Here is a 26,135-nt window from a genome sequence, read left to right as displayed (position 1 = left end):
TGGCCGCCTGCTAGGAATGGAACTGACCAGGAGCCACACCGATCACCCAGCTTTGTCTCCAGCAACACACTAGAGTAGTTTGTATTCCTGATTTTACAATCGAAAAACTGATCAGTGAGGGAAATCCCTTACTCAAGGACATAGAACTAGTTTATGGCAGAGCTCTGACTCAGTCTAGTTTGGTCATCTGTGCTGTGTTCAAATTCTGTATTTGCTCACGTTTCTGGTAGTTCTTGTTTAACTAGAGAGTTAGTTCCACTTGGCATTTAAAAAGAAGTTTGAGACTCGGGCTTTCTGTAGCCCAGCCCAGGCCACCTCAGACTCCTGACCTTCCTGGGGCTTGGATGACAGGTGTATGCCTCCATTTCTGGCTCCCTAGTAGGATTTTGATTAGACTTCTGTTTGTTTTGGCTAGGAATAGATAGAACAGAACGTCTCATGCTCTCGTACTTAAGTAATCCTCCTAAGTGTTAAATTTTGATCATAGTAGATTTTCTCAGTTCCAGTTTCACAAAACCAAGTTCATTTAAAAGGTTCTTTTTAGCCCTAATACAGCAAGTGTCCAAACACCTTTCTTTCACATTCCTTATATGAAATGCTGTATGTGACCTGTGCACATTTCCTCTACTTCAAAATCATCTCCTGAGTTCACAGAACAAAGCTGAAGGCCATTCCATTGGTTGTGTGTGGTAGGTAGTACACATCTGAAATATAGCAGGAGGTCCTGAGTTTAAGTCAGTTTTTGCTGCATAGTAAGATCCTCTCAAAACAAGAAGCAAGCACCATTAGGCAATCTTATAACCACTTGCAGCTCTAGCTTCAGATCTGAGACCTTCTTCACTCCATGGGTACCAAAACACATGGTACACATGCACATACATAGATTAACATACACATATGTATAAAATACTTTTGTTTGAAGCCTCCTTTAACAGTAAGAATAAAGTAACAGCCATGCATGTGGCTCATACCATTAATCCTAGCACTGGAGAGGCAGAAGGAAGAGAATCTCTGAGTTGGAGGACAGCCTGGTCTATATAAGCAAGTTCCAGGACAACCATGTCTACATAATATATGGGAATGGGTTGGTAAAATACTACTTAGAAATGCAGCCTGTGGATGCAATAGTCTATGTCTGATGAGTGCACATGGTGAGCAAAGCTTGAGAAGAACAGTGTTTAAGTTATCCCTTGGGTGAGTAGTGTAAGTCTGGGAATTTGGGGGGCAGGTTTTGTTTGTTTGTTTGCGGCAGGGTCTCTACCCACCTCTCTCTCCCAAGAACGGAATTAAAGACATGCATGATTACATCTGGCCTAAAACTATTCTGTTTATGAAACTAAACTGTGTTTTCTGGTTTCTTAGAAGCTGTACTTTTTTTCTTTTCTTTCTTTTTAAAATTTATTTATTTTATGTTATGAATACACTATTGCTGTCTTCCGACACACAAGGCATCAGATCCCATTACAGATGTTGTGAGCTACCATGTGGTTGCTGGGATTTGAACTCAGGTCCTCTAGAAGAGCAGTCAATGCTCTTAACTGCTGAGCCATCTCTCCAGCCCCCTTTCTTTTTTCTTTTTCGTTCTTTTTTTTTTTTTTTTTTTAAGTAATCTGAATTTGTTTCTTTGCAGAAATAGGAAGGTCGTTGATTACTCACAGTTTCAGGAATCAGATGATGCAGGTATGTTTTTCTCTGTAAGTATGTTTCTACAAGACATGTGCTTCATGTCCTGGTATTAGTAGTCCCTGTTATTTAAAGTTACCCAAGGGTACGCGTCAAAGAAAATGGACTTGCCCATTTCTCTCTGAGATAAGGTCTGCTATGTGACCTAGGCTGTCCTTGAACTCAAGCCTCACAATTGCTAGATTGCAGGTGTGTTCCACTGTCCCTGGCCTGTAGCTTTTTCTTGTAAATCATTGAAATAAACACCTGGGTTTTTTGGTGTTTTTTTTTTTCCTTATCTGGTTTAGGATCCAAAGGTTAAATGTTCATTAACTGATAGAGTTTTTGTTTGTGTGAAATACCCACTGCTGGGTAAACTGGGAATTGAACTGTGGTCACTGGAAGCTCAGTGATCTTAATTTTACTTTATAAAGATAATGTACCCCTTGAGAAGGCTTGGAAGACATACAGAAAAATTAAACTCGACACATAATTTTGTCTCTGAAACATATCAGAAATTGTTCTAAATGTTCATGTTTCATAAGGCTTTGGTTGGGGATGGGTTGACAATGTTTCTCTATGCCCTGGCTATCCTGGAACTTATTCTGTAGACCAGGCTGGCCTCGGTCTCACAGAGGTCCACTTCCTCTTCTTACCAAGTGCTGGGATTAAAGGCATGGACCACCACGCCTGGTCCTAATAAGTTATCTTTTAAGAGCATCGTAGTCGTGGCATCTCTTGTTAAGGGAACTGAAGTAGAGTTGATCTTCAATGTCCCTTAGTTAGCATGTAGCTGTTTTGAACTCTTCTCGATTTCATCGTCTTTTTTTTTTTTTTTTTTTTTCTTTTCTTTTTTTTTTTTCGAGCTGGGGACTGAACCCAGGGCCTTGCGTTGCTAGGCAAGCACTCTACCACTGAGCTAAATCCCCAACCCCTCATCATCTTTTAATAATGTAGTTGAACCTGCAGTATGGTTCAGCAGGCAGACATGCTTGGTGCCCAGCCTGACAGCTAAAGTTACTCCCCAGAATACTCAACAGTGGAAGGAGAGAACGACTCCTACAAGTTGTCCTCTGTCTTCTACCCATATGACCTGTCAGGCATACCCATACACATAAAAATAGATGGTGGTTTGTGGTTTTTTTGCTTTTTTTTTTTTTTTTTTTATATGTAAGTACACTATAGCTGTCTTCAGACACACCAGAAGAGGGCATCGGATCCCATTACAGATGGTTGTGAGCCACCATGTGGTTGCTGGGATTTGAACTCAGGACCTCTGGAAGAGCAGTCGGTACTCTTAACCACTGAGCCATCTCTCCAGCCCCTGTTTTTGTTTTTTTAATATGGCTAAGTGTCTTGCTGTAGAATTTGGGGCACTGCCCTCCTCTCACTTAGGACTGTTTGTCTCCTCCTCTTCCTTTTTTTGTTATTTTTAAGAAGCGGAGGACCTGAGTTCATGTCAATATCCTGTGCTCATGTATACATAAACCACGTACACCCTACACACACACAATTAAAATAAGTATTGCTATTAATGGGGAGGATTAAACTCTAAAAATGGTTACATCCTAATAGGGAATTTAGGGATTTCTGACGTGCCAGTCTCCTCGATTCTCACCATCGTATGTTACTGGCAGTGGAGCAACAGCTTAGGAGTAATCGGCAGCTATGGTGAGGGCGTCTTAGGCTTTTGAAATTGGAGCTGTTTTCCTAAAGTTAGATGCGTCCAGAGTACGTGATATACTTACTACTTCAGTTAGAGTGATGTACTTGATTACAATATTGTGAATATTGTATTAAGATTGTAGAATTTGAAGCCAGGCATTGTGGCGCACACCTTTAATCCCAGCAATCCCGGCAGAGGCAGGTGGATCTCTGAATTCGAGGATGACCACTGCTATACAGAGAAACCCTGAAAAAAAAGATTGTGGAATTTTAGGGTTTTTTTAAAGATGTTTATGATAAAACCATATTGCTATAATTTTCAAATAAATAGGAAGTTGTTAAAACATGGGGAAATCCTGACCCAATTGGGAGTGTTATAAAATGACAGCTATGGTGTGGATGTATGAGAGGTTAATGTAAGGACTAGACACTATGTAAAGTGGAATTAAAATAGGTGAGACTGGGTGTGGATTCTGTTTATTTTTAGTTGTGTGTTGCTTGCTTGTGAAGTATATGTATGTAGCCACATGTTGAAATCAGGAAAACTTTAGGGAATGAGTTCTACCGTGGCTTCTGGGAATCTAGAACAGTCACGTGCTATTGCCTGCTGATCTGTCTTGCTTGCTTTCCCTTTTTAAATTATTTACTTTTATGGTAATAGAAATAGAATTCAGCCTTCTGCATGTTAGGTAATAAATGCTTCTAGCCCCAATTTTTTAAAATACTTTTTGTTCGTGTGTTTTGCCTGCATGTATGTCTGTTGCCTGCAGAGGTCAGAAGAGAGGACATCAGATCCTCTGGAACTAGTGTTGTGAGCCACTATGTGGGTGCTGAGAATCAAACCCAGGTCTTGTGGTAGAGCATATGTGCTATTAACCACTGAACTATCTCCCCACGTTTCCCTCCCCCTTAAATTAAAGGAACTGTGGGAGAAATCTGTTCCCATTTATTTAAAAAGCATGAGGAGTAATGTGTGATTTCAGCACATAAACACAATTAACTGAATATGAAATTTTTTTCTTGTTCAGACGAAGATTATGGAAGAGATTCAGGCCCTCCTGCTAAGAAGATTCGGTCATCTCCCCGAGAGGCTAAAAATAAGAGGCGATCTGGCAAAAATTCACAAGAAGACAGGTAGGAGGCATCAGTGTTAGCATCTTCCTACTTACTTTGTCAGAAGTCTGAGGTAAAGACAGTCTGTGAGCTTCAAGTGGGTGAGGCTTCCATGTGCAGTCTGTTCCATGTTATGGAGCTGTGCTTCAGGCACGGAGGTCAGCCTTCTCTCCAGAAACAATTTGATCAGTTACGGATCAGAAGTAAGCTCCAGGGGTTGGGGATTTAGCTCAGGGGTGGAGCGTTTGCCTAGAAAGTGCAAGGCCCTGGGTTCAGTCCCCAGCTCCGAAAAAAAAGAAAAGAAAGAGAAAAAAAAAAAAAAAAAAAAAAGTAAGCTCCAAGAGTGCTTCTCACTGGAACTAAGAGCGGGAGTCAAAAGGAAGTTTGAAGTTCTGATTTGTTATTAAGGTTGGTGTTCACATTTCCTTGTAGTCCTCTTCAGTTAGATCAATAGCAGAATTATAACTAAATATTGTGCAGTTCTAAGCTTTGTGTCCTATTGAGAGATTTTATTCTTTTTTTTTTTTTTAAGATTTATTTATTTATTATATATAAGTACACTGTAGCTGTCTTCAGACACACCAGAAGAGGGCATCGGATCTCTTTACAGATGGTTGTGAGCCACCATGTGGTTGCTGGGAATTGAACTCAGGACCTCTGGAAGAGTGATCTGTGCTCTCAACCACTGAGCCATCTCTCCAGCCCGAGAGATTTTATTCTTAAAACAAGTCATTCTTACTCAGGCAATCACTTTTGACAATGCCTTTCCCTAATTTGTTGTTCTTTTCTCACGGTAGTGTTAACAGTGGAGCCTGGACCTTACATGTGCTCCAAACATACAAGGTTAAGAGTTTGTTAATTGAAGCAGGGGGTCACCAAGGAATTAGAACAGCAGACTTTGACACTATACCCGCGGGAACTCAAACTGTCAGACTATAGCACTCCCAACTGCTCCTCTTACATACGGATAAGTAGTTCTAAAAAAGGAAATAATATTTCTTGAGCATTGTAAAAGTCTTTAAAAAGAAAAAACGTCTGGAGAATGACACATTTGGTATGCAGACAAAACACACATGCCTGAAATGAATTTTAAAACAAAATTAAGAATCTTAGACTATTAAAATCACTGATTATTCATTTCCTGAGTAGGTTTTTGTTTTTGTTTTTTTTTTAAGATTTATTTTATATATGTGAGTACACTGTAGCTGTCTTCAGATACACCAGAAGAGGGGATCAGATCTCATTGTAGATGGTTGTGAGCCACCATGTGATTGCTGGGGATTGAACTCAGGACCTCTGGAAGAGCAGTCAGTGCTCTTAACCGCTGAGCCATCTCTCCAGCCCAGGTTTTGTTTTTTATATACCTAACTTCTAATGTTTTTAGTAGAGAATTTCAGAAATGTGGTTTTAAGAAAATAATATGCCACAGGGAGACAGATCTTGTTAAGAGTAAATTGTTTTGTTTTTGTTTTTTGAGACAAGGTTTCTCCGTGTAGTCTTGGCTATTCTGGAACTCATTGTATAGATCAGGCTGGCCTTGAACTCTCGGAGGAAATCTGTCTGCCTCTGCCTCCTGAGTGCTGATACCACCCCTCTACTCTTACACAGTTTTCAATAGCCCAGCTTAGAAATGACTACTGTATTCATTTATTTTTCTTCTAAATATGAAACATTTACAGTTTGTCATGATATCTAGCCTGAGATTTTCTTTGTTTTGTTGTTTGGTTGGTTGTTTTTTGGTGAGGGCCAGGCAGTAGCTCAGGCTAGCCTTTGGATTGATCTTAAACCTTCAAACCAATGCTTTGTTTCCTATTCATTTCTGTTTAAAAATAAAGCATTGTCTTGACTTTGCTCATTGAAATCACAAGAGGAAATCATACACTTGATCTTAAGTTAGATTTGTAAGCTTTCTTTCATTGTTGGGACTTTGTTTTTCCGTGGTGAGTAAAATTACACCCATTCACTAGCATCCCTGTAAGGAACAATGATTCTGAAGCAGGTCCATGCACCTGTTTGAACACTTTTTATGTGAAAGGGGTACTTTTCAGTGTACTTTTTAATTCTGGTATCAGACATGTGATTGCATTTTTCCCCTCAAGACAAGGCCTTAACTTTTTTAAAGCAAAAGTCTTATTTCTACACTAGTCTATCATTGAATGCACAGAAATCTGTCTCTCCCTCCCAGGTGCTGAGATTAAAGGCATGCACCACTACCCAGGGTCCTGTTTTTAGTACAGGCTAAAACACACTATGTAGTCTAGGGTGGGTCTGAGCTGGTGTCAGTCCTCCTGTCTGAGCATCCTTATGGTGGGATTACAAGTGTAGCCACCATGCACAGTGATCATTCAAACTTTGATCTAAGACTTTTAAGCATTTTTTTCCTTTTGCTTTATAGTGAAGACTCAGAAGAAAAAGATGTGAAGACCAAGAAGGATGATTCTCACTCAGCAGGTAAACCATAGTTATTGCAGTAGGAATTGCAATGGACTGTTTTCCTCTTGGCCCCAGGCTCCCAGAATAACAACTCTGAGGTTTAAAATGTATTTACAAACATTTCGGCCGTAAGCTTTGGCTTGTGTTTTTGACTGTCTCATAACCCATCTATTCTAAGTTCTGCCATGTGGTGGGCTACCTTTCCTCAGGCGCCCAGCTTCTGCTCCCTAGGGTTTTCCAGAGGCCAGTTCTCCCACACCTGGCTCTGTCCTACAATCCTTCTCCTGTTGGTTGTTCCACCTTCTATTTACTGCCTCACGACAGGCCAATCAGCTTTAATTGACAGGTGTTGCATCCGGACAGTACACAGAGTTTTTCTCTACAAGAAATAGTTAATCATTTATTAACAAGCAGTTTTATATGTCAGATTCTTCCAAATACTGGATTTATAAAAAACATTTCTATTTTCACAAAGGTAAAAATTTATTCTCCATCCTGATTGATGATTTTGGTTTGGGTTGTTTTGGGGTTTTTTTGTTTGTTTGTTTGTTTGTTTGTTTGTTTGTTTGTTTTAAGTATAGGTTATTTTCATGCAAAATTGAGATTAAAAACCTTTTTATGGGGGGGGGCAGGGAAATGGCTTAGTGGTTAAGAGCACTAGCTGCTTTTCTAGGGAACCCAAATTCATTTTCCAGTTCCTACACGTTGGCTCACTACTGTCCATAACTCCAATTCCAGGGCACTCTACACCCTCACGTGAACATACATGCAGACAAAACACCAATGTACTTTTTTTTTTTTTTTTTTAAATAAAGGCAAAAAAAATATTTTCTTTTGTTGTTTGAGATAGCATCTCCCTATATACATGACCCTGGCTGCCGTGGAATTCATTGTATAGACCAGGCTAGCCTTCAACTCAACCCACATCTGCTTTTGAGTGCTAGGATTAAAGGTGTATGCCACCATGCCCAGCTGATGCTCAACTTGTATATGAATAAAGAAATTATAGCAAACTAAAAACAATAGCCATATGGAAAAATGTATAAAAAGTTAAAAGAATTAATGTGAATCAGATATGGTGGAATATGCCTAAAATGTCAGCATTCTAGATTGCTGCAAAGTACAAACTGACCAAGGTTCTCCCACATCTGGTGGCTTACAATTTTCTGTAACTCCACCTCTGAGGAAATGAGATGTCTCAGGCCTCCTCAACCAGTTGTGTTCACATGCACAAAATCACATGTGTACATAATTGAAATAAAAATAACTCATCAGGTAGCTCTCTGCGTTTGAGGAAAGCCTGGTCAGTCCTACTGTTGGTGTTTAACTCTGAGGATTGAGAGTTGATACTTTAATTTTGACCAGTATGCTTCTCCTTTGTCTTCCTGGATGTCCTTTTTCTTGACTGCTCTTCAACAAAAATACAAAAGATAAACAACATTCTGCTAGCTCAGTTTTCTCGGCTGAGGTGTTTTGCCTTCCTTACTACTTAGGTTGTACCCAAAGATAATGTATTATGCTTTTGACATTCATTTGCCTTGTGAACACTAGCTTGAATTTCTTAGCTTTATTGAGTTTTTGAGTGTGCTGTACTTGTATTAAGCACAATTCCTCCCAAGTTGATTCCGTTTAGGGTTTGCATTAGTCAGCTTTATTCTGTAATTGTCTCTAGATGAGATTCTTGGTACTAGAAATGGTTAAACATTGACCATGCAGGGGAGAGCCTCACAAAGCTCAACCACCGCTTAGGCACTCTCTGACAGTCAGCAGCTGCCAGAAAGTGCCCACTGGTGGAAGGCCTCATACCCATTCACATATTGACAACACTAATTGGACTTAACGGGCTTATTTAAACACAAACACACACACACACACACACACACACACACACACACACACAAAATTAGAATGGGTGCATGTTGGGAGTTACTCTCGACTTTATGGAGTTGGAGTAGAGTGGTGGAAGATAGGTATGATCAGATGCATTGTATGTGTTTTTCATAGAATGAATAAATAAAAGGTACTATGTCTTTATTTTTTAATATGTGTGAGTGTTCTTCCTGCATGCATGTTTATGTAATCTGTACATGCCTTGGGTTCACAGAGAGGTGGTTATGAGCCATCAAGTGGGTGGTGAGAACTGAACCTCGGTCCTCTTTAAGAGCAACATACCGTAACTTGAATAGCCAGCTCTTCAGCACCCTGGTTTTTTAAGGAGAAAAACTGATAGCTAAACCTTAATAGAGTAGGAAAGTCTAAAAGTTTCGGACAGAGCTGTTAAGTAGAGACTAGTAAGATAAGCTTAGCTGCCTGGCCATGGTGGCATGCACCTTTGATCCCAGAGCTCCAGAAACAGAGGCAGGTTGATCTCTGTGAGTTTGAGGACAGCCAGAGAGCTACAAAGAGAAACCCTGTCTTGAAAAAACCCCAAATGAATAAATGAGTGAGTGAATGAATGAAGTTTAGTCCAGAACTAGTAGGTTAGCAGCCTGCCTTACTAAATATTATTGATGAAGCATGAGTTAACTCATTGCGGTATATGAGTAATTTTTACACGCTTGTCCACACAGCTTTAGCTGTCCCGTCTAATGTGTTAAAGATTTCCCTTTGCCTGTTTCTAAGTTGAAGAGATCACCCAGTTGTAAGGATTAGTAGTTTAGTGTTGTTTTTGTGTTTTATATTTTGGATAGAGCTTTTTTTTTTTAAAAGAAGATTTATTTATTTAATGTATATGAATACACTGTCGCTGTCTTCAGACACACCAGAAGAGGGAATCAGATCCTATTACAGATGGTTGTGAGCCACCATGTGGTTGCTGGGAAATGAACTCAGGACCTCTGAAAGAGCAGTCAGCGCTCTTAACCATTGAGCCATCTCTCCAGTCCAGCCTTCTCTTTTAAAGTAGCTTTTTGACTTTAGCTTCAAAAATCTGTAAACACAGATTCCATGTAATTGATAATTTTGGGATTAAACAGTTATAAATTTAAAGTGTTAGAGGAACTGTGTTGATGATTTTTTTAAGTACATGCCTAGCCCAGGCATGATGGCACAGGCACACTCAGGTCTTTATATATCACGATTAACATTTATTTTTGGGGTTGGGGATTTAGCTCAGTGGTAGAGCGCTTGCCTAGGAAGCGCAAGGCCCTGGGTTCGGTCCCCAGCTCCGAAAAAAAGAACCAAAAAAAAAAAAAACATTTATTTTTAAGTTGATTTTTTAACATTAGCTCTATAGTTTCAATATTCTTTTTTTTAAGTCAGTCTCTGAAGTACAAATAGGTCTTAAATTCTTCATTCTCTAAGTGGATTTTTTTAATGGTAGATTTCATTCCTTTTTGAAATTCTCTTATATTCTGTATCTGCAGAGCAAAATTCTTTGATTGTTGTGTCACAGTACCTTTTATATTGCAGAAGACAGTGAAGATGAAAAAGATGACCATAAAAATGTACGCCAGCAGCGGCAGGCAGCATCGAAAGCAGCTTCTAAGCAGAGAGAGATGCTCTTGGAAGATGTGGGCAGCGAGGAGGAGCCGGAAGAAGATGATGAGGCGCCATTCCAGGAGAGTACGTGAAGTTGCCTACTGTCCGCTATTGGTTGGTTTAGACGGGCTCTCCTGTAGCCCATACTGCCCTCAACTTACTGTGTAGCTAGGACGGCCTGGAACTGTACCTACCGATGAACCTGCAGCACTGCCCCTGGTTTTAGTTTGGTATTTTTTTAGGTAAATGTTTGTATCCAGTTCCTTACATTAAGTAGATGCTACTTGTTAAAAAATAAAACTGTGCATCTGGGTGTAGTGGCACATGCCTGTCTTGAAACAAAACGAAATGAAAAAGCTAAAACTATGGGGATAGGGAGATGACTCAGCTGCTCCTCCAGGGGATGCATGTATACTTATATAAGTGAAAAAGAAAAGCTTTTTTTTTTTTTTTTTTTTTTTTTCAGATTAGTAGAATTTGGCAATAGATAGATCTAGTAAATCCTGAATTTATAAAAGGAAATGACTGTACATTGATATTTATTTTTTACATAATCAGAGAATTTTATGGTTTTCCATTTTTTTCTTTTTTTTATATTTTCTTTTATTGGATATTTTTTATTTACATTTCAAAATGTTATTCCCTTTCCCGACATAAGCCCCTTCCCCGCCCACCCCCCCACTCCCACTCCAGACATTCCCCCCCCACCTCCATTGGTGGGGGGGGTCCAGCCTTTTGCAGGAGCAAGGGCTTCTCCTTCCATTGGTTCCCAACAAGGCTATCCTCTGCTACATGTGCAGCTGGAGCCATGGGTCTGTCCATGTGTACTCTTTGGGTAGTGGTTTTGTCCTTGGGAGCTCTGGTTGGTTGGTATTGTTCTTATGGTGTTCCAAGCCCCTTCAGTTCTTTCAATCCTTTCTCTAATTCCTCCAACGGGGGTCCCGTTCTTAGTTCAGTGGTTCGGTGCTAGCATTTGCCTCTGTATTTGACATGTTCTGGCTGTGTCTCTCAGGAGACAGCTATATGTGGTTCCTGTCAGCATGCACTTCTGAGCTTCATCAGTATTGTCTAGTTTTGGTAGCTGTATATATATGGGCTGCATACCCATTTGGGGCAGGCTCTGAATGGCCATTCCTTCAGGCTCTGCTCCAAACTTTGCCTCTATATCCCCTCCTGTGAATATTTTTTTTTTGTTCCCCCTTTTAAGAAGGAGTGAAACATCCCCGCTTTAATCATCCTTCTTCAGCTTCATGTGGTCTGTGGATTGCATCTTGGGTAATTCAAGCTTTTGGGCTAATATCCACTTACCAGTGAGTGCATACCATGTGTGTTTTTCTGTGATTGGGTTACCTCACTCAGGATGATATTTTCTAGTTCAATCCATTTGCCTATGAATTTCATAAAGTCATTGTTTTTGATAGCTGAGTAATATTCCATTGTGTAGATGTACCACATTTTCTGTATCCATTCCTCTGTTGAAGGGCATCTGGGTTCTTTCCAGCTTCTGGCTATTATATACAAGGCTGCTATGAACATAGTGGAGCATGTGTCTTTGTTGTATGTTGGAACATCTTTTCAGAATATGCACAGGAGAGGTATAGCTGGGTCTTCAGGTAGTGGAATATCCAATTTTCTGAGGAACTTCCAGACTGAGTTATAGAGTGCAACCAAATAATTTTATGATGGGCATCACGACAATATGAGGAATTGTATTAAAGGTTCACAGCATTATTGAAAACCACTGTCCTAACATCACCGTCTATATCCACACTTTCTAGGAATAAAACTCACAGAGGTTGACTTTCTCCTCTTTAATACTATATTAACATCCAAACTATCTTTCTTTAAATCTGTAGCTCTCTCTCTACCACACAAGAGGAATGAAGTCATTGAAGGCTAATAACTGGACACACTCTGTGATAAGTTTTACTTTCCATGATGGTTAAGCAGGCTAAGAGCCAATACTCCTTTCAGAGAAATTCAGAATAACAATTCTCCTTTTTAAGCTTAAAGAAACCCTTGAAAATGCTCTAGTTTAACATTGGGCTTTATGCATACAGATTATATATTCAACCCTGTAGGGCCACTGAGGTCTTCCCTTTACCGAGAGGTGAATTGAGAGTAGTAGGTAATCTGAGTTAGGGTCATGTTGCTATTCAGTTTGGGTTGTTCCTTAGACTATGGCTGAGTTCTTCATTATCATTATTCAAAACTTCATCTGATGCCTTAAATGTTTATCCACCTAGGTTTTCCATTTTTTACCATAGTTTCAATTCTAAGACATTTGTGTTTTAACACTGAATGAATTAATAATGGGTTCTGTGTTTACAGTTTGCATCTTGGTGTGGCAGAGAATTATAGACCACTTCAACTTGCCAAAAAGTTACATAGTTTAGGTTCCCCCCACCACCCCACACACGGGTTGTGCAGATTATGACGAGTCCTGCTTTATATAGAGTGTTCTTGTTTCGTCGTTCACAATTGGTATTAAAAAACCACCAGATCAGTTCAGGTTAGCTTGGACAGTATACATGAGTTACTTGGTATTTAAGGGTTCCAGGCTTGTATATTTTAGTCCTAGGGTTCAAAATATAGGGCCCTTCACAGTGAGTATAGGCAAGTGCTGTACCTCTTAACTGTTCATCCCCCAACCTTGTTGGTTCTCACTGAGTGGCTAGAGCTGGGTTCAAATTTGCCGTCCCCTGACTTCAGCCTCTTGGATGCTGGGACCAGACCTTGTGTCTTATACATTCCATTTTCCACAAGTTCTTCAAAAGAGTTGTTCATGAGTTTAAAAACAGAGTAGTTAGAATAAGTCAGTCATGTAGCATATGTAAGGTCCATACTGTGCCCATCCTGCAGTGGGCAGGGGCAGCGCCAGCCGTGGTGCGCTGCTCCTTACTGACGCAGTAGTGCTTAGCTCCTCCAGCATTCTCAGCTCTCTTTCCCTTTGTTCACTTGGAAGGATTTGTACATTTAAGTTGGACGTTGAAATTCTTCTTTCCTCTCAGAAGATTCTGGCAGCGACGAAGATTTCCTAATGGAGGACGACGATGATAGTGATTATGGCAGTTCAAAAAAGAAAAACAAAAAGATGGTTAAGAAGTCCAAACCTGAGAGGAAAGAAAAGAAAATGCCCAAACCCAGACTAAAGGCTACAGGTGAGGCCTGTGAGAGGAAAATCATATTTTTCAAGAACTAAACTGTTGCCTCAGCATCGGCCTTGTATTTGGTAGAAATACAAGAAATCCAAAGGGGTTCCGTCCTATACATGTGCTTTTGGTCCCTTCAAGACTGGGGAGGGCTGGAGTGAGGACTGGAGGGCTCAGTGATTGAGAGCTCCCAGAGGACCCAAGATCAGATCCACAGTCAGCTGTGACTCCAGCTGACTTAGGCACCTACTGCATGCACAGGCACACACATATGCATATAATTAAAATAATACAATCTTGAAAAAAAAAAGCAAATGGGCTGAAGGGATAGGATAGCTCAGTGGTTAAGAGCATTGGCTGCTCTTCCAGGTGACTTGGGTTCAATTGCTAGCATCTACGTGGCCGCTCATAATTGTCTGTAATTCCAGTTCTGACACCCTCACACAAAACAGGAATGCAGGCAAACACCATTGTATATAAAATAAAAATGTTACTTTTTCTTTTTTTAAATGCAAAGAATTTGTGGCTTGGACTATATGTAGGAATAGTCATTTCAGAGCAGTGGTTCTTATTCTGTGCAGGAAGCATTGGCTGCTCTGGGATCAGTAGTCCTAACAGCTGGGGAAGGCTCTGCTCTCTGTTCTCATCCTCTGTTCTGTCAGGATAAAAGGATACTGATGTGGACAAAACCAACCTTGGGAGTAAAGTTTTATCTTCCAGGTCCTCAAAGCTTTTGCCAGGTATTTTCCTGGTTGGAGCTAGTTTGTTAAGTCAGAAATCTGGATTTGCCTAGCGTTTTATTCTAGCAAATATAATTAATATGTTTCTTCTTATGAGATCTTACTCATCCCTCCATACTTTAGAGGGTGATGGAGCTCCAAAACTAGTTTGATAGCCCTAGTTTCTGCTCAGACTATTACATTATCCTCGTTAGGAGTAAAGACTTTTAATTTTGTAGCTGATTTTTTTTTTAAGGCATTTTTTTTTCTGTTCCCCAAATTGTTACTTTCCATGTTTCAGTGACACCAAGTCCAGTGAAAGGCAAGGGGAAAGTGGGTCGCCCCACGGCTTCAAAGACATCAAAGGAAAAAACTCCTTCTCCCAAAGAAGAGGACGAGGAAGCAGAAAGCCCTCCAGAAAAGAAGACATCTGCAAGCCCCCCACTCGAGAAGTCTGGAGATGAAGGATCTGAAGATGAAGCGGCATCTGGAGAAGATTAAAAGTGATATTTGGGGAGAGGTTTTATTAAAAAACAAAACAAAAAAGGAAACCTATGTAGGACACGGTTTGGGCTGTGGCTTGACTCATGGGCTTTCAGTGCTATTTCATTTGTCTAGAATAATGTTTTTCTCTCTACCATCTATCTTTCTCAAAACCATTGTATGCTGATGTGTTTAAGTTGCCATTTTGTCTCAGTCTTTTCTCTGCTAGTCTCCCCCCACCCCCACGAAAGCCATGTCAATCAATCACTGGATTGACCATTTCATGTGTTAATAGCAGGGAGGAATGCCACGGCCGCACAGCAGTAAGATTTGAGGTGGGCGCTATGGAAGCTGCTTTTTGCTAGCAACTTGAACAATAATCAAAAACAAAAATCTAGAAAGGTTTTAATTAAACAGTTGCTTTTTCTTCTCCTGTACTTTTGACAGACCAGTTGTCATTTAACATGAGCTTATATGTCTAAACTGTAAATGTCAAAAAGAATCATGACTCTAAATTTGTCCGGTGAGGCAGTTGGGAGGCGAACATGAATTCTGGGTTGCTAACTCAGTACGCAGTTACTCCCGGGTGTGGAGGGAGGCCGTCCTGGAACTCAGTACTCGCCGTTCTCAGAGACCGGTCCACCGGTTCTGTCTTGATAATGGGCTTCTGTCTTTTCTTACTGGGCCACCAGAATGAGTCTTAATTTCATATTTCATTCATGTTTTCATTGATTCAAGTTTTTAAAGTACATCCTGTTTTCTGGTAAAGTTTTACCAATGGTCAAAAATTAAAAAGATTTCTTTGAATTTCAATGACAAGATGAGTCTACACCTCCCAGTGCATTTATTTCTTCATAGACTTGACGATATCAAAGTTTTAAGCGAATAAAGTTTGAGTTAGTGTGAAGCTTGGATATAAAGGATTGAGGTTTATCCTTTATGAATACAAATAATTGAAATAAGGGCCCATGAACCATGCTGTTTTTATTTGGAGATAGAAACAGCTTTTTTCCTTTTGATGTTTAAATCTTTCCTTCATAGTAACAGGATAATAATCTCACAACTTCTGCTGCTGCTTCCATTCTCTGGAGTCGTTTGCTTCTTAGTCCATCTGACCCCTCCTTTCCATTCATGTTTCTTTTTAAAACAAGAGCCTGAGCCTCAGCGGGATGAGTGAGCTGTTGTAGGGCACCTATGTGCCATTGATAACACTCTAGAACCTTAGCAGAGCGGCAAGGACAGATCAGAGCTTTGCTCCTCCACATTCAGGCCCCGTTCGCCAATAGACGCAGAGATTAGGGCTCCTAATGCTACTAAATTAAAGATTTGGTGGAGTAATTTCTGTATATTTTTCTGCACTTGAGCTAAATTTGCTTCCTCAGTATTCTGCTTTTGTGTTTTTTAAGTGACCTGTTTGTCTCAGACAATGTCATTTTCTTAATAGGTGTTCGTAGGACAAAGGGTTATTTAAGAAATATTTTTACTCTGGTTTTTAAGACACTTTAAAGAACATTCTTAGATCTGCTTTAAAATAAATAAATGAATAAATAAATAAAACACCTAGTGGCAGTTATTTTAACCCTAATCCTGCTAATAAATGAGTATTAACATGGCCAAAAATAGAAACTTGAACACAAGCAGTTGGATTATTGTATTCTGTAATGGGTTATATATATAGTTGTGAGCTGTGTAGTGGGTATTACAGATTCTTCTGTTTGCTGTGGTGGGCTTGCTCAGGAACCCGTCCTTAAAGAAGAGACTCACCATCTCCACCAGGCATCTCCCTTTTAGAGGTTTATAATTCAGTCTACATTCCTAGTGACATTTGGGCTTTTCTTAGGTTATGTTTTATGAAAATTTGTGGGTAGGGTCTCTTTCAACTTAAGCCTCAATTTTTTTAAGTGTCTTTAATAATCTGCATTAACATCTCTGATTTTTATCTACCTATAATTGAGAAATAATACTATCTTCTAGGTTACTTGTGTAAAAGGTGTGTCGATTGGACTTCTTGTTTAGAATCCCTCTTAAAACCAATTCATTAGATTGAAGATATATTTTCTAATTACAGGTCGGTTGGGTTAATGGTGTCTCAAGTGAGCACACAGGCTCTAAGTGACCTTTGTTTTCACTTTTTTTTAGTGGTTTATAACACTCTGGTCTTCCCTTCAAATCATGCATGCAAATAAGGAAGACTTAACGTGCTCAACTGGAAACAGGTGCTCAGCAGTTAGGTGTAGTAACGACACGAGGATATGTCCGTGTGTTCATAATGACTGGCCCTTGACACCTCCATGGCTTACTCTCCGTCCTCTTTCTTTCGTCTTTTTTTCTCTACTGTGCCTATAGTGAAGTGGCAATGTATTCACTGTCTTAGTTTGCAGTGCTCAGGAACGGGATGTTTGTTTGAAGGTCTTGTCTGTTACGGAAGCTCAGCTAGGTTTACCTCTTTAATAGATGCAGTGGCTCAGCTAACACTACATTCTCGTTCTCCAGACTCTGGTTAAAGCCTTTGTCTCCTCCTGCCAGAAATGGTAGCCTCTGTGTTACCCAGTGGCAATTTACTGCTGCTTTTAGCCATCCACCACTGATGGGATTTGGGAGAGAGGGCCCAAAGGGTGTATTTTAAATATCTGCTGAATCACTTACCTGCTTTCAGTACCTCCCTCTCCATAGTAACCTTAGAAAGGAAAACTAATGGTAGGATGAACTTTTTTTCTTTTCTAGAGTAGTGAGAAAATCCCCCACAAACATCTTACCAAAACCCCAGTATTTTGTGTACCCCAGGCTGGCCTCAAACTTGCTACGTGGCTGATCTTAAACTCATTGTTTTGTTTTTTCAAAATAACTGATTTTTCTTCTGTCTTCAATGCTTATATATGGTACTAGTTCAGATAGCATTTTCTTCCATATAAAAATCAGTGGAATTTGAGGTTATAATCTAGAAGGACTTTGATTAATGGTCAATTGATCTTGAGTTCTGGTTTTAGTTTGTAGTCCGGCTGGGAGTCCTCCTCCCCCTCCCCCTCACACTGCTAGGATTAATGCCACCATGACAGGTGACACTTCAAAATGGGCTTTGTTTATTTTTATGTCCACAAACATGTAGGTGGCAGGTTGGAAAGGGAAGTAGTGTAAACAAAACTCAGGTTTAGGGGCCCCTGCCAGAGCAGACGAGAATAGAAGCAGCAGAAAGCTTGCTGCTGTGGAATCAGTGCCTGTTTGGACAGTTCTCTACTGCTAGCACCAGAAGCCACACCAGAGCATTGCCACCTGTGACTGGGTAGGAAGAGGCGCAGGCTAGGTACTTCATGGTGTGGGGATGGAGGTCAGAAACACAGTACACGCTTCTTGCCAAAGGGGAGGGAAAGTTAAAGCCACTGGTTGCTCTTGAGGGTAGAATATTGTTATTTTCTCTCTGGAGGAAGCTGCTGAGTTACTTGAAGATGGGGATTGTGGGGTTTTTGTTTTTTTGAGCATTGTGATGCCAAGCTGTCAATAGCCACGTTGCTATTTGAACCTCCTTTCCCTTTTGTCTTAGAAAATACATGATTCTGAATATCAAATCCATAGGTTATACTTTTGTTCAAAGCCTAATTCACAGTAGTGTGATTGTACTAAACACTAGGAGGGTCCCATATGCCTGCCTGTTGCCATGCCAATGAAGAATGAACTGGCGACATCTGAGCATGCTCTGTGACTGTAGGGCATCACAGTTGTGCAGACACTTTGTATATTGGGTGAGGGGTTTTTCTAGATTATGGGGAGGATGAATTGATTTGGGGGTCATTTTTTTCCCCTAGTTTTGGGGGGCTTTTTTTTTTTTTTTTTTTTTTTTTTTTTCTTGGTTGTTTTTGGTTTTGCTTTTTATGGAGGGTTGGGGAAGTATAGTACTCAGTTATGCCCTAAAAATAACATGTATAAAACCCTGAAGTGTGATGTGGGTATGTGTGAGTGCGTGTTTGTAAATGTCTGGCAATTCAACCGTTGTCTTCTAGAAGTTAGTGATTTTTTTCCCCCTTCTCTGGAAGTATTTGTTACAAGATTTGTAAACAAAAGCTCTACATAGTCCGTGTACCATGAACATATTGCAGCAAACCTTACATGCTTCATTCCTGCAAGGCTTAAGACGTCACCAGGTTGCTCAGCCGCCACGATCAGTTTGCCTTGATTCATCTTTTAGATTTAATTCGCCAGTTCTAAAGACTCCTAGGGTTCCTCGGTTTTAGTCTTTAATCTTTCATGTTCTGAGCAGAAAGAGTAAGAAAGCTAGCCTGTCTGAGGCCATGGGCTGAGAACCTGGCATTGTTTTCGTCATACTGCAGTGTGGCTTGATACATGATTAAACAGCAGAGTGCTGGGCGTTCTTGCAATACCTTAGCAGTGCTGAAATCTGCAGCCTGGTACTAAGGAAGCTAAAGTTGGAATGTAACCACTTTAAGGTTTTTTTTTTTTTCTTTAATTTAAATGAAACCGAGTTGGACATGGTTTTGTTGACCATGTTCATGATTTATAGATGCAACATGCATTGGTGGACTCATGTGACGGTCTGACGTGATGCTTCATTTCGTACATTTACCTATCCCGGTCTGAACACATTTGCATAAACAACAAACTCCTGCCTTGCTCCGACTGAAGGATTTCCAGGACTGCTGTCGGCTCCTGAACTCTGTTTTAAGTATGCGTGTCCTTTGCTTGTATTTTGTACTAAGAAATAAGGAAAAGAACCCCTTTTTGTTGAGCATGTTGGTATTGTCCCCCCCTTTTTTTCCTCTTGGGGACATATGAAGCAAGTTACTCTTTTTCTGTATCCTTTTCTTTTGTAAACCTTTTGGTTTGTTTTGTTTAAAAATGGCTTTATAAAAGGGCTTTTGTAACCCAGATGTGTGCTTTGTGTGCTTCTTGGGGTGTTCAGAGCAAATCCACTGACCAATGTGCAGCGGCTACCTCAGCCCATCACTGTCTGACTCCACCAGTTGGAAAAGGAACACTGAATCGGGACAATAGGTTGACTAAAGTTTTTGATGGATGAAGTGGGATTGAGTGTGTGAGCTCTCTGCAGTTTTTCTCATCTGCAGAGCTGGAAAGTGAGAAGGGCAGTTGAAGTTGAACAGCCAGTTGTATAAGGAAAGTGCTTTTTACGCTTACAGGACACATAGTGTCAAGTACTTGCTGAAACTACACTAACCTTGTAACAGTCTCAGTACCAGACCCCTACTGAAGCCAGAATCACTTTCTGAAGGAAAAGTACCCTTCCCAAGGGTAAAGAACCAGTCCTTTCTGTGGTATGTTATTCTTAGATTGGGAATGTGGTGGATGATCCCTCTTTGGGACTTAACTGAGACTAGCTGTTTAGGAACAACACCACCACCACCCCCCACCCCCCACCCCCGCCAACGTTTTCTCTTCCTTGATTGCCAAAATAGCCAAATATTTGCTGTAACACTGTTATCATCTGTGGCCATTAAGGTTTTTTGTTTGCTTGGTTTGTTTTAAGACAGGATCTCTACATAGCACCTGTTGTCCTGAAAATCACTATTTAAGCCAGGCTGGCCTTGAACTTACAAAGATCCACTGCCTCTACTTCCTGAGTACTTGGATTAAAAGGTATATACCACCATGCCTCTCAAACTTTGTATTCTGCTGTTGGATTTTTGTTTTGTTTTGTTTTTAAGACCAGGTTTCTCTGGGCAGCCCTGGCTGGAACTCTCAAACTTGCAGGCTGCCCTCAATCAAAGTTGCCTCATAAGTCTGGGATGAAAGGTAGGCACCATCACACCCAGCAAACTTTGTATTCTTTTTTTTTTTTTTTTTTTTTTCTCCTTGGAGCTGGGGGCCTGGGGTTGCTAGGCAAACCCTTTACCTCGGGGCTAAATCCCCCACCCCCCACCTTTGTATTTTTTTTTTTTTTTTTTTTTTTTTTTGAGCTGGGGACCCGGAACCCAGGGCCTTGCACTTTCTAGGCAAGCGCCTACCACTGAGCCAAACCCCAACCCCTAAACTTTGTATTCTTTTTTTTTTTTTTTTTTTTTTTTGGTTCTTTTTTTTGAGCTGGGACCAACCCAGGGCCTTGTGCTTCCCCTTAAGCGCCTACCGCTGAGCTAAATCCCAGCCCCTAAACTTTGTATTCTTTTTTTTTTTTTTTTTTTTTTTTTTTTTTTTTCGATTTATTTATTTATTATATATAAGGTACACTGTAGCTGTTCTTCAGATACACCAGAAGAGGCATCAGATCTCTTTACAGATGGTTGTGAACCACCATGTGGTTTTTATCTTTTAACAATTGAACTCATGACCTCTGGAAGAACAGTCACTGTGTTTTAACAGAGCCATCTCTCCAGCCCCTAAACTTTGTATTCTTAATGGAGTTGTAGCACCAGTTTATTTTTATCTTTTTAACAATTTACTTATTTATTATATATAAGTGCACTGTAGCTGTCTTCAGACACACCAGAAGAGGGCATCGGATCTCATTACAGATGGTTGTGAGCCACCATGTGGTTGCTGGGATTTGAACTCAGGACCTCTGGAAGCGCAGTCAGTGTTCTTAACCGCTGAGCCATCTCCCCAGCCCATATGCACCAGTTTAAAGTTGGTTTCGGTAGAAATTTTTTCAAGATTTATCTATTGTGCCTTATGAGTATGCATGCTTGCATGTATGTCTGTGCACCATATTCATGCCTTGTGCCTGCTGAGGTCAGGTTCCTAGACATCCAGAGCTACACAATAAGACTGTCTCTAAGAAACAGCTTGACTTCACAGCAGTCATCCTCTGCCAACAGAGGGCAGTGTTTGCCAACACTAAGCGAGCGGCATGCCTGCCTTCTGGATCATTTTTCAGATGCTGTGCCATTACGCCTGGCTCATCAATAACCATCTGTAGCTATAATCAGAAGACGGTGTGAGGCTTTGTGTACAGGGGACATATGGGTGTGTCCTACCATCATTAGAAACGCTCAAACTTCCCTGCCTTCCCCCCTCAACCCCCTACCAACACTCTGCCCACAGTGCTATGAATTAAACCTAGGGCCCTACACATAAGTAAAAGCTCCACCTTTAAACTGCATCCTCAGCCCTTCTGTTGCTGTTCTCTGCCATTTCCATATACCTCAGACATTTGAACCAGTCCAAAAAATATATATTAAAGATTTAATGAGAGGGCAGGATTATGTCTATAGATAGTTATTAAGGGCCGGGCATAATGGCACTTGCCTTTAACACCAGCACATGAGAAGCAAAGGCAAGTGGACCTCTAGGTTTGAGACCAATCCAATTTACACACAAGTCCCTAGACATCCAGAGCTATATGTCTCAAATAGGATATGTATTAAAAACAATCAGCTTGACTTTAAGCCGTCACCCTCTGCCAATAGAGGGCAGTGTTCACCAGCCAGACTTCTGCTCATTTTCAGATACTGTGTCTCATCCTCGGCACAGCCTGTCACTTCTGCGTTACCGACTGTGATTGGTATGTCCACTGGAGCATGCAGCAGTAATCATCTGGGTTTTAAATGGGAAGTCGGATCTCCTGATTCTTACACGTGTTCTCTCGTACCGTTCCCCTCTTAGGATTCTGAAGTGTTGCAGACAACGTCCTAAAATGAATATGGGCATTGTGGTTTCAAAACTCAGTGGTAACTCTTGTTTGGAGACAGGTGTTGACTTTTGCAGTTGCCCTTCACTTTGAAGGTTTTAGTCCGGACAAGTATTCACCCAGCAAATACAGAGCCTTGTTCTTTAGACTGTGGAGTGGCTGGCCACTCCTTACTCTTGATAGGGCGTGTTTCTCTTTCCCTCCATTCTCTCAGCCCAGTGGACAGCTACCCATTTTGACATGCTCTGTCTGGGCCACTGCCAAGAGAAATCTGTACTCTGGGGTGTGCTCCCTGTTTCGATAGTGAAGTCCTGGACAAATATTGTGGAATGCAAGCTGTGCTAATTCTGGGGACAGGGAGCCAGAGGGTGTAGCCAGAGTTTCCAGCCTAGTAAAGCAAATAGTTACTTTAAGCATGGTAACGAAATGTTGGAAATGATTGTTTGCCTTGACTTAGTGCTCTGAGCAGGTCACAGTGATGATTTACTAAGGAACAGAGCAAGGAAGTGTGTGTACATGTGTGTTTGATAATGTTTTAACTGTGTGTGTGTGTGTGTGTGTGTGTGTGTGTGTGTACACATATATATGCCTTTTCTGTTCAAACATAAGAAAGACAGCTCTTTAAGAGCTGGAGAAGCCGGTTGTGGTGGCGCACGCTAGTAGGATTTGCTGAAGGAGGCAGAGGCAGGAGGATCACGAGTTCGAGGCCAGCCTGGGCTACACACTTTAGGGTTGGATTTAGCTCAGTAAGGCCCTGGGTTCGGTCCCCAGCTCCAAAAAAGAAAAAAAAAAAAAAAAGAGCTGGAGAAATGGCTCAATGATTAAAAACACGTTGCTCTTATAGAGGACCCAAGTTCTCTCATAACTGCCTGTTGGTAACTCTTGCTCCAAGGGATCCAATGCCTTTGGGCTTTGGAAACATCTGTGTTCATATTCCACCCCCCTCCTCTGTCTCTTTCACACATACACTCTCACACACACATTCTCACACTCTCATACTCTCATACACACTCACACACACACACTCTCTTACACACACACACTCTCATACACACACACACACACACACTGAAGGGCTTTGTTGGTTGGGGTAGAGTGTTCTGTGTATGTCTAGTTGTATTTTTTCTTCTTGGACAGGAATAGGTAGTTTATATGTGTTCCTTTCTACATAAGACTAGGGCGGGTAAGTAAAGTCATTGGTCCAAGAAAAAGGATGGTTTAAGTTTTAGGAGAAAATAATTCCTAGAGGACTAGATACATAGTGAGAGGTGATTCTTACCCACAAAAAGCCTAATATGTTTAGCGTAACAACTAACCAAAAGTAGATTTTGAAACACTGGTCTTTACTAAATGCAGACAGTGGCTCCTAACTCTGCAGCTCACTAATTTAACTGAAACACACACACAAAAAAAAAAAATCTGTGGTTTTACTCCAAAGTAATTAAAAATGGTGACATAACAAAGCTCTTTTGTAAGACACTTAATATTTTCAAGGCTTCAGCTGACATTCTGTTTGTTTTGTTTTTTGAGACATCTCACTATGTAGCCTTAGTTGGCCTTGGACTCTGTAGACTGGGCTGGCCTCAGATCTGCCTCCCGGGTGCTGAGATCAGAAGTGTGCACCACCAGGCCCAGCCCTGACATCCTGTTTAGGTACCTGGGAATTGGTACTCTAACGTCATATCTACTGCGTCATATCTACTACATGGCTCATTCCAGCTACAAGCTCCGTGTTTTATCTCTGCCTCCTACATCTGGCCTAATTTGCCACTATTTCTTTTTCCTTCCCTTGTTGTGAACGAACAGTTCTTTTCCATAGGCTTAGATTTTTCTGAGACAAATACGTTATTTAGATATGAGCCAGTCCCCTGGAGGTGGATAGGGAGCCAGCTGTCCTGAAGAGAGCCACACAATTGGCCCGAATACAAGACAAACAGCATTTCCTTGTAAACCTGGAACAATGCAGAACTTAGATTCCAAAGCTCTATTGTGAATGCTGGTCTGCCTTTAGGTATGCAGGATATAGACAGTATCTAGTTCAAGAATGTGGGTTATTGTCCTAGACCTTGCACAATGGGTCAGTGTTGGGCCATCGGCAAAGCAGGTCATCTCTGGCACCCAGTATTCCTTGATTCCCTTCCCACCCACTCCCATGGAGCAATAACATGTACTTGCCCTCCGGTCTACTCAGCCTGCTTTAGAAGTCAACACTGTTAAGCAGTCTGAAGTAGGTATTTGCTCTGGGAAAATTCAGCCTGAGTGGGGACGCACTAGCAATGCAGTGGAAACGACAGTTCCTAGAAGGCCCATTCCTCAAAATTGGCAGGCACTTTTTATTGACGGAAATTACGGCAACTGTATTCTAACACACCGACTGCATACACACAACAACAACAGTGCGTCAGAGTTCTTGACAGGAATGAGTCTAAGCCATTTAGGTCCCTGAACGTTGACGTGTCCAGTATTTTATGGCTTAGAACTAAAGCTCGATAGAGACAATTATATTATCTCAGAAAACTGACCTGAGCAGCTCAGAAAACGAGAAGGTATGGGGGCAGTGGAGTCTCCCAGAGTACTCAGTGTAGCACAAGAGGTTTGATTTCCCACACCCCAACACATGGTCCCACCCTGACCCAGTGACTTCAGAGAAGCCTTGGGGCTGATCTTGATAAGTCAGAAGATCAATTTACAGGAAGATCTTGAGCAAGTCACGAGCCTCTCCACCCCTCAACTCCCCTGCCCTCTTCTACGATGAGGCTATAAGGGACTGCAGCTTCAATTGGACAGGCGCGGAGACCCTTCTGGAAGCCGCTCTCTCGCGCAGGATCGCCACGATGGAGACCCGCAGGTCCAGTTCAACCTCATCCTGGTGGGCAACAGCGGCACGGGGAAGATGACATTCATGAAGTGCCACTTGATGGGCAAGTTTGAGAAGAAGAATCTAGCCACCCTGGGCATGGAGGTGCAAACCTCATCTTCCATACCAATAGAGGCCCTTCAAGTTCAACATGTGGGACACAGCAGGCCAGGAGAAGTTCGGGGGGCCTGCGCAATGGCTGCTACATCCAAGCCCAGTGTGCCATTGTTATGTTTGACGTAACATCAAGAGTTACTTACAAGAACGTATCTTAACTGGCATAGAGATCTGGTACGCATGTGTGAAAACATCCCCCATTGTATTGTGTGGCAACAAAGTGGATATTAAAGACAGGAAAATGAAGGCAAAATCTATTGTCTTCCACCTAAATTAGAATCTTCAGTGCTATGACATTTCTGGCAAAAGTAACTACAACTTTGAAAAGCCTTTTTCCCCTCTGGCTTGCCAGAAAGCTCATTGGAGATCCTAACTTGGAGTGGGTTGCCATGCCTGCTCTTGCCCCACCTGAGGTGGTCGTGGACCCAGCTTTGGCAGCACGGTACGAGTATGATTTAGAGGTGTCTCAGACGACTGCTCTCCCGTATGAGGATGATGGCCTGTGAGAAAGTGAAGCTGGAGCCCTGCGTCAGAAGTCTGGTTTTTATAGGCAACTGCCCTGTGACGTCAGCGGTGCAGCGCGTGCGCCATCTTATTTAGCTAAGCAGACCGTGTACTTCATTGGGAGGCTGAAGGAGACGAATGGGCTTCGGAGTGAATGTGGCAGTTAAACATACCTTCATTTTTTTTTTTCTTTTTGGACTTGCATATTTAGTTGTTTGGAACAGAGTCGTTTCCTTCCTGAATTTCAAAGACTGCTGTAGTCGCATCACAATATTCAGTGGTAAAATCTTGTTTGTTACCGCCATTCCCGTTCTTTTCGTTTAGAATCAGAATAAAGTTGTATTTCAAATAATCTAAAA

The 26,135-nt window shown here is 41.3% G+C and overlaps 1 protein-coding gene and 1 pseudogene across 2 annotated transcripts in view; both read left to right on the top strand.

The window, feature by feature from the left end:
• Nucks1 (nuclear casein kinase and cyclin dependent kinase substrate 1) overlaps positions 1–19,585 on the top strand; it is a 28,649-nt gene extending 9,064 nt beyond the window's left edge. Inside the window, exons 2-7 of one of the 2 annotated variants that reach the window (XM_032914695.1) lie at positions 1,631–1,680; positions 4,356–4,461; positions 6,836–6,891; positions 10,285–10,437; positions 13,368–13,514; positions 14,526–19,585. In XM_032914695.1, the coding sequence (XP_032770586.1) occupies positions 1,631–1,680; positions 4,356–4,461; positions 6,836–6,891; positions 10,285–10,437; positions 13,368–13,514; positions 14,526–14,725 (712 nt within the window). In that variant the 3' untranslated portion in view covers positions 14,726–19,585. Of the gene's footprint in view, positions 1–1,630; positions 1,681–4,355; positions 4,462–6,835; positions 6,892–10,284; positions 10,438–13,364; positions 13,515–14,525 lie in introns of both variants that reach the window. The other variant, XM_032914693.1, reaches the window with a different exon arrangement.
• Positions 19,586–24,371: 4,786 nt separating this feature from the next.
• Positions 24,372–25,778, top strand: LOC116911547 (annotated as a pseudogene).
• The last annotated feature ends 357 nt before the right edge of the window (positions 25,779–26,135 follow it).

The sequence above is a fragment of the Rattus rattus genome, chromosome 10 (genome assembly GCF_011064425.1).
Source record: "Rattus rattus isolate New Zealand chromosome 10, Rrattus_CSIRO_v1, whole genome shotgun sequence".
Taxonomy (NCBI): Eukaryota; Metazoa; Chordata; class Mammalia; order Rodentia; family Muridae; genus Rattus; species Rattus rattus.
The sequence above is the reverse complement of the archived record's forward strand: the minus strand, read 5'-3'. Positions and strand labels throughout refer to the sequence as shown.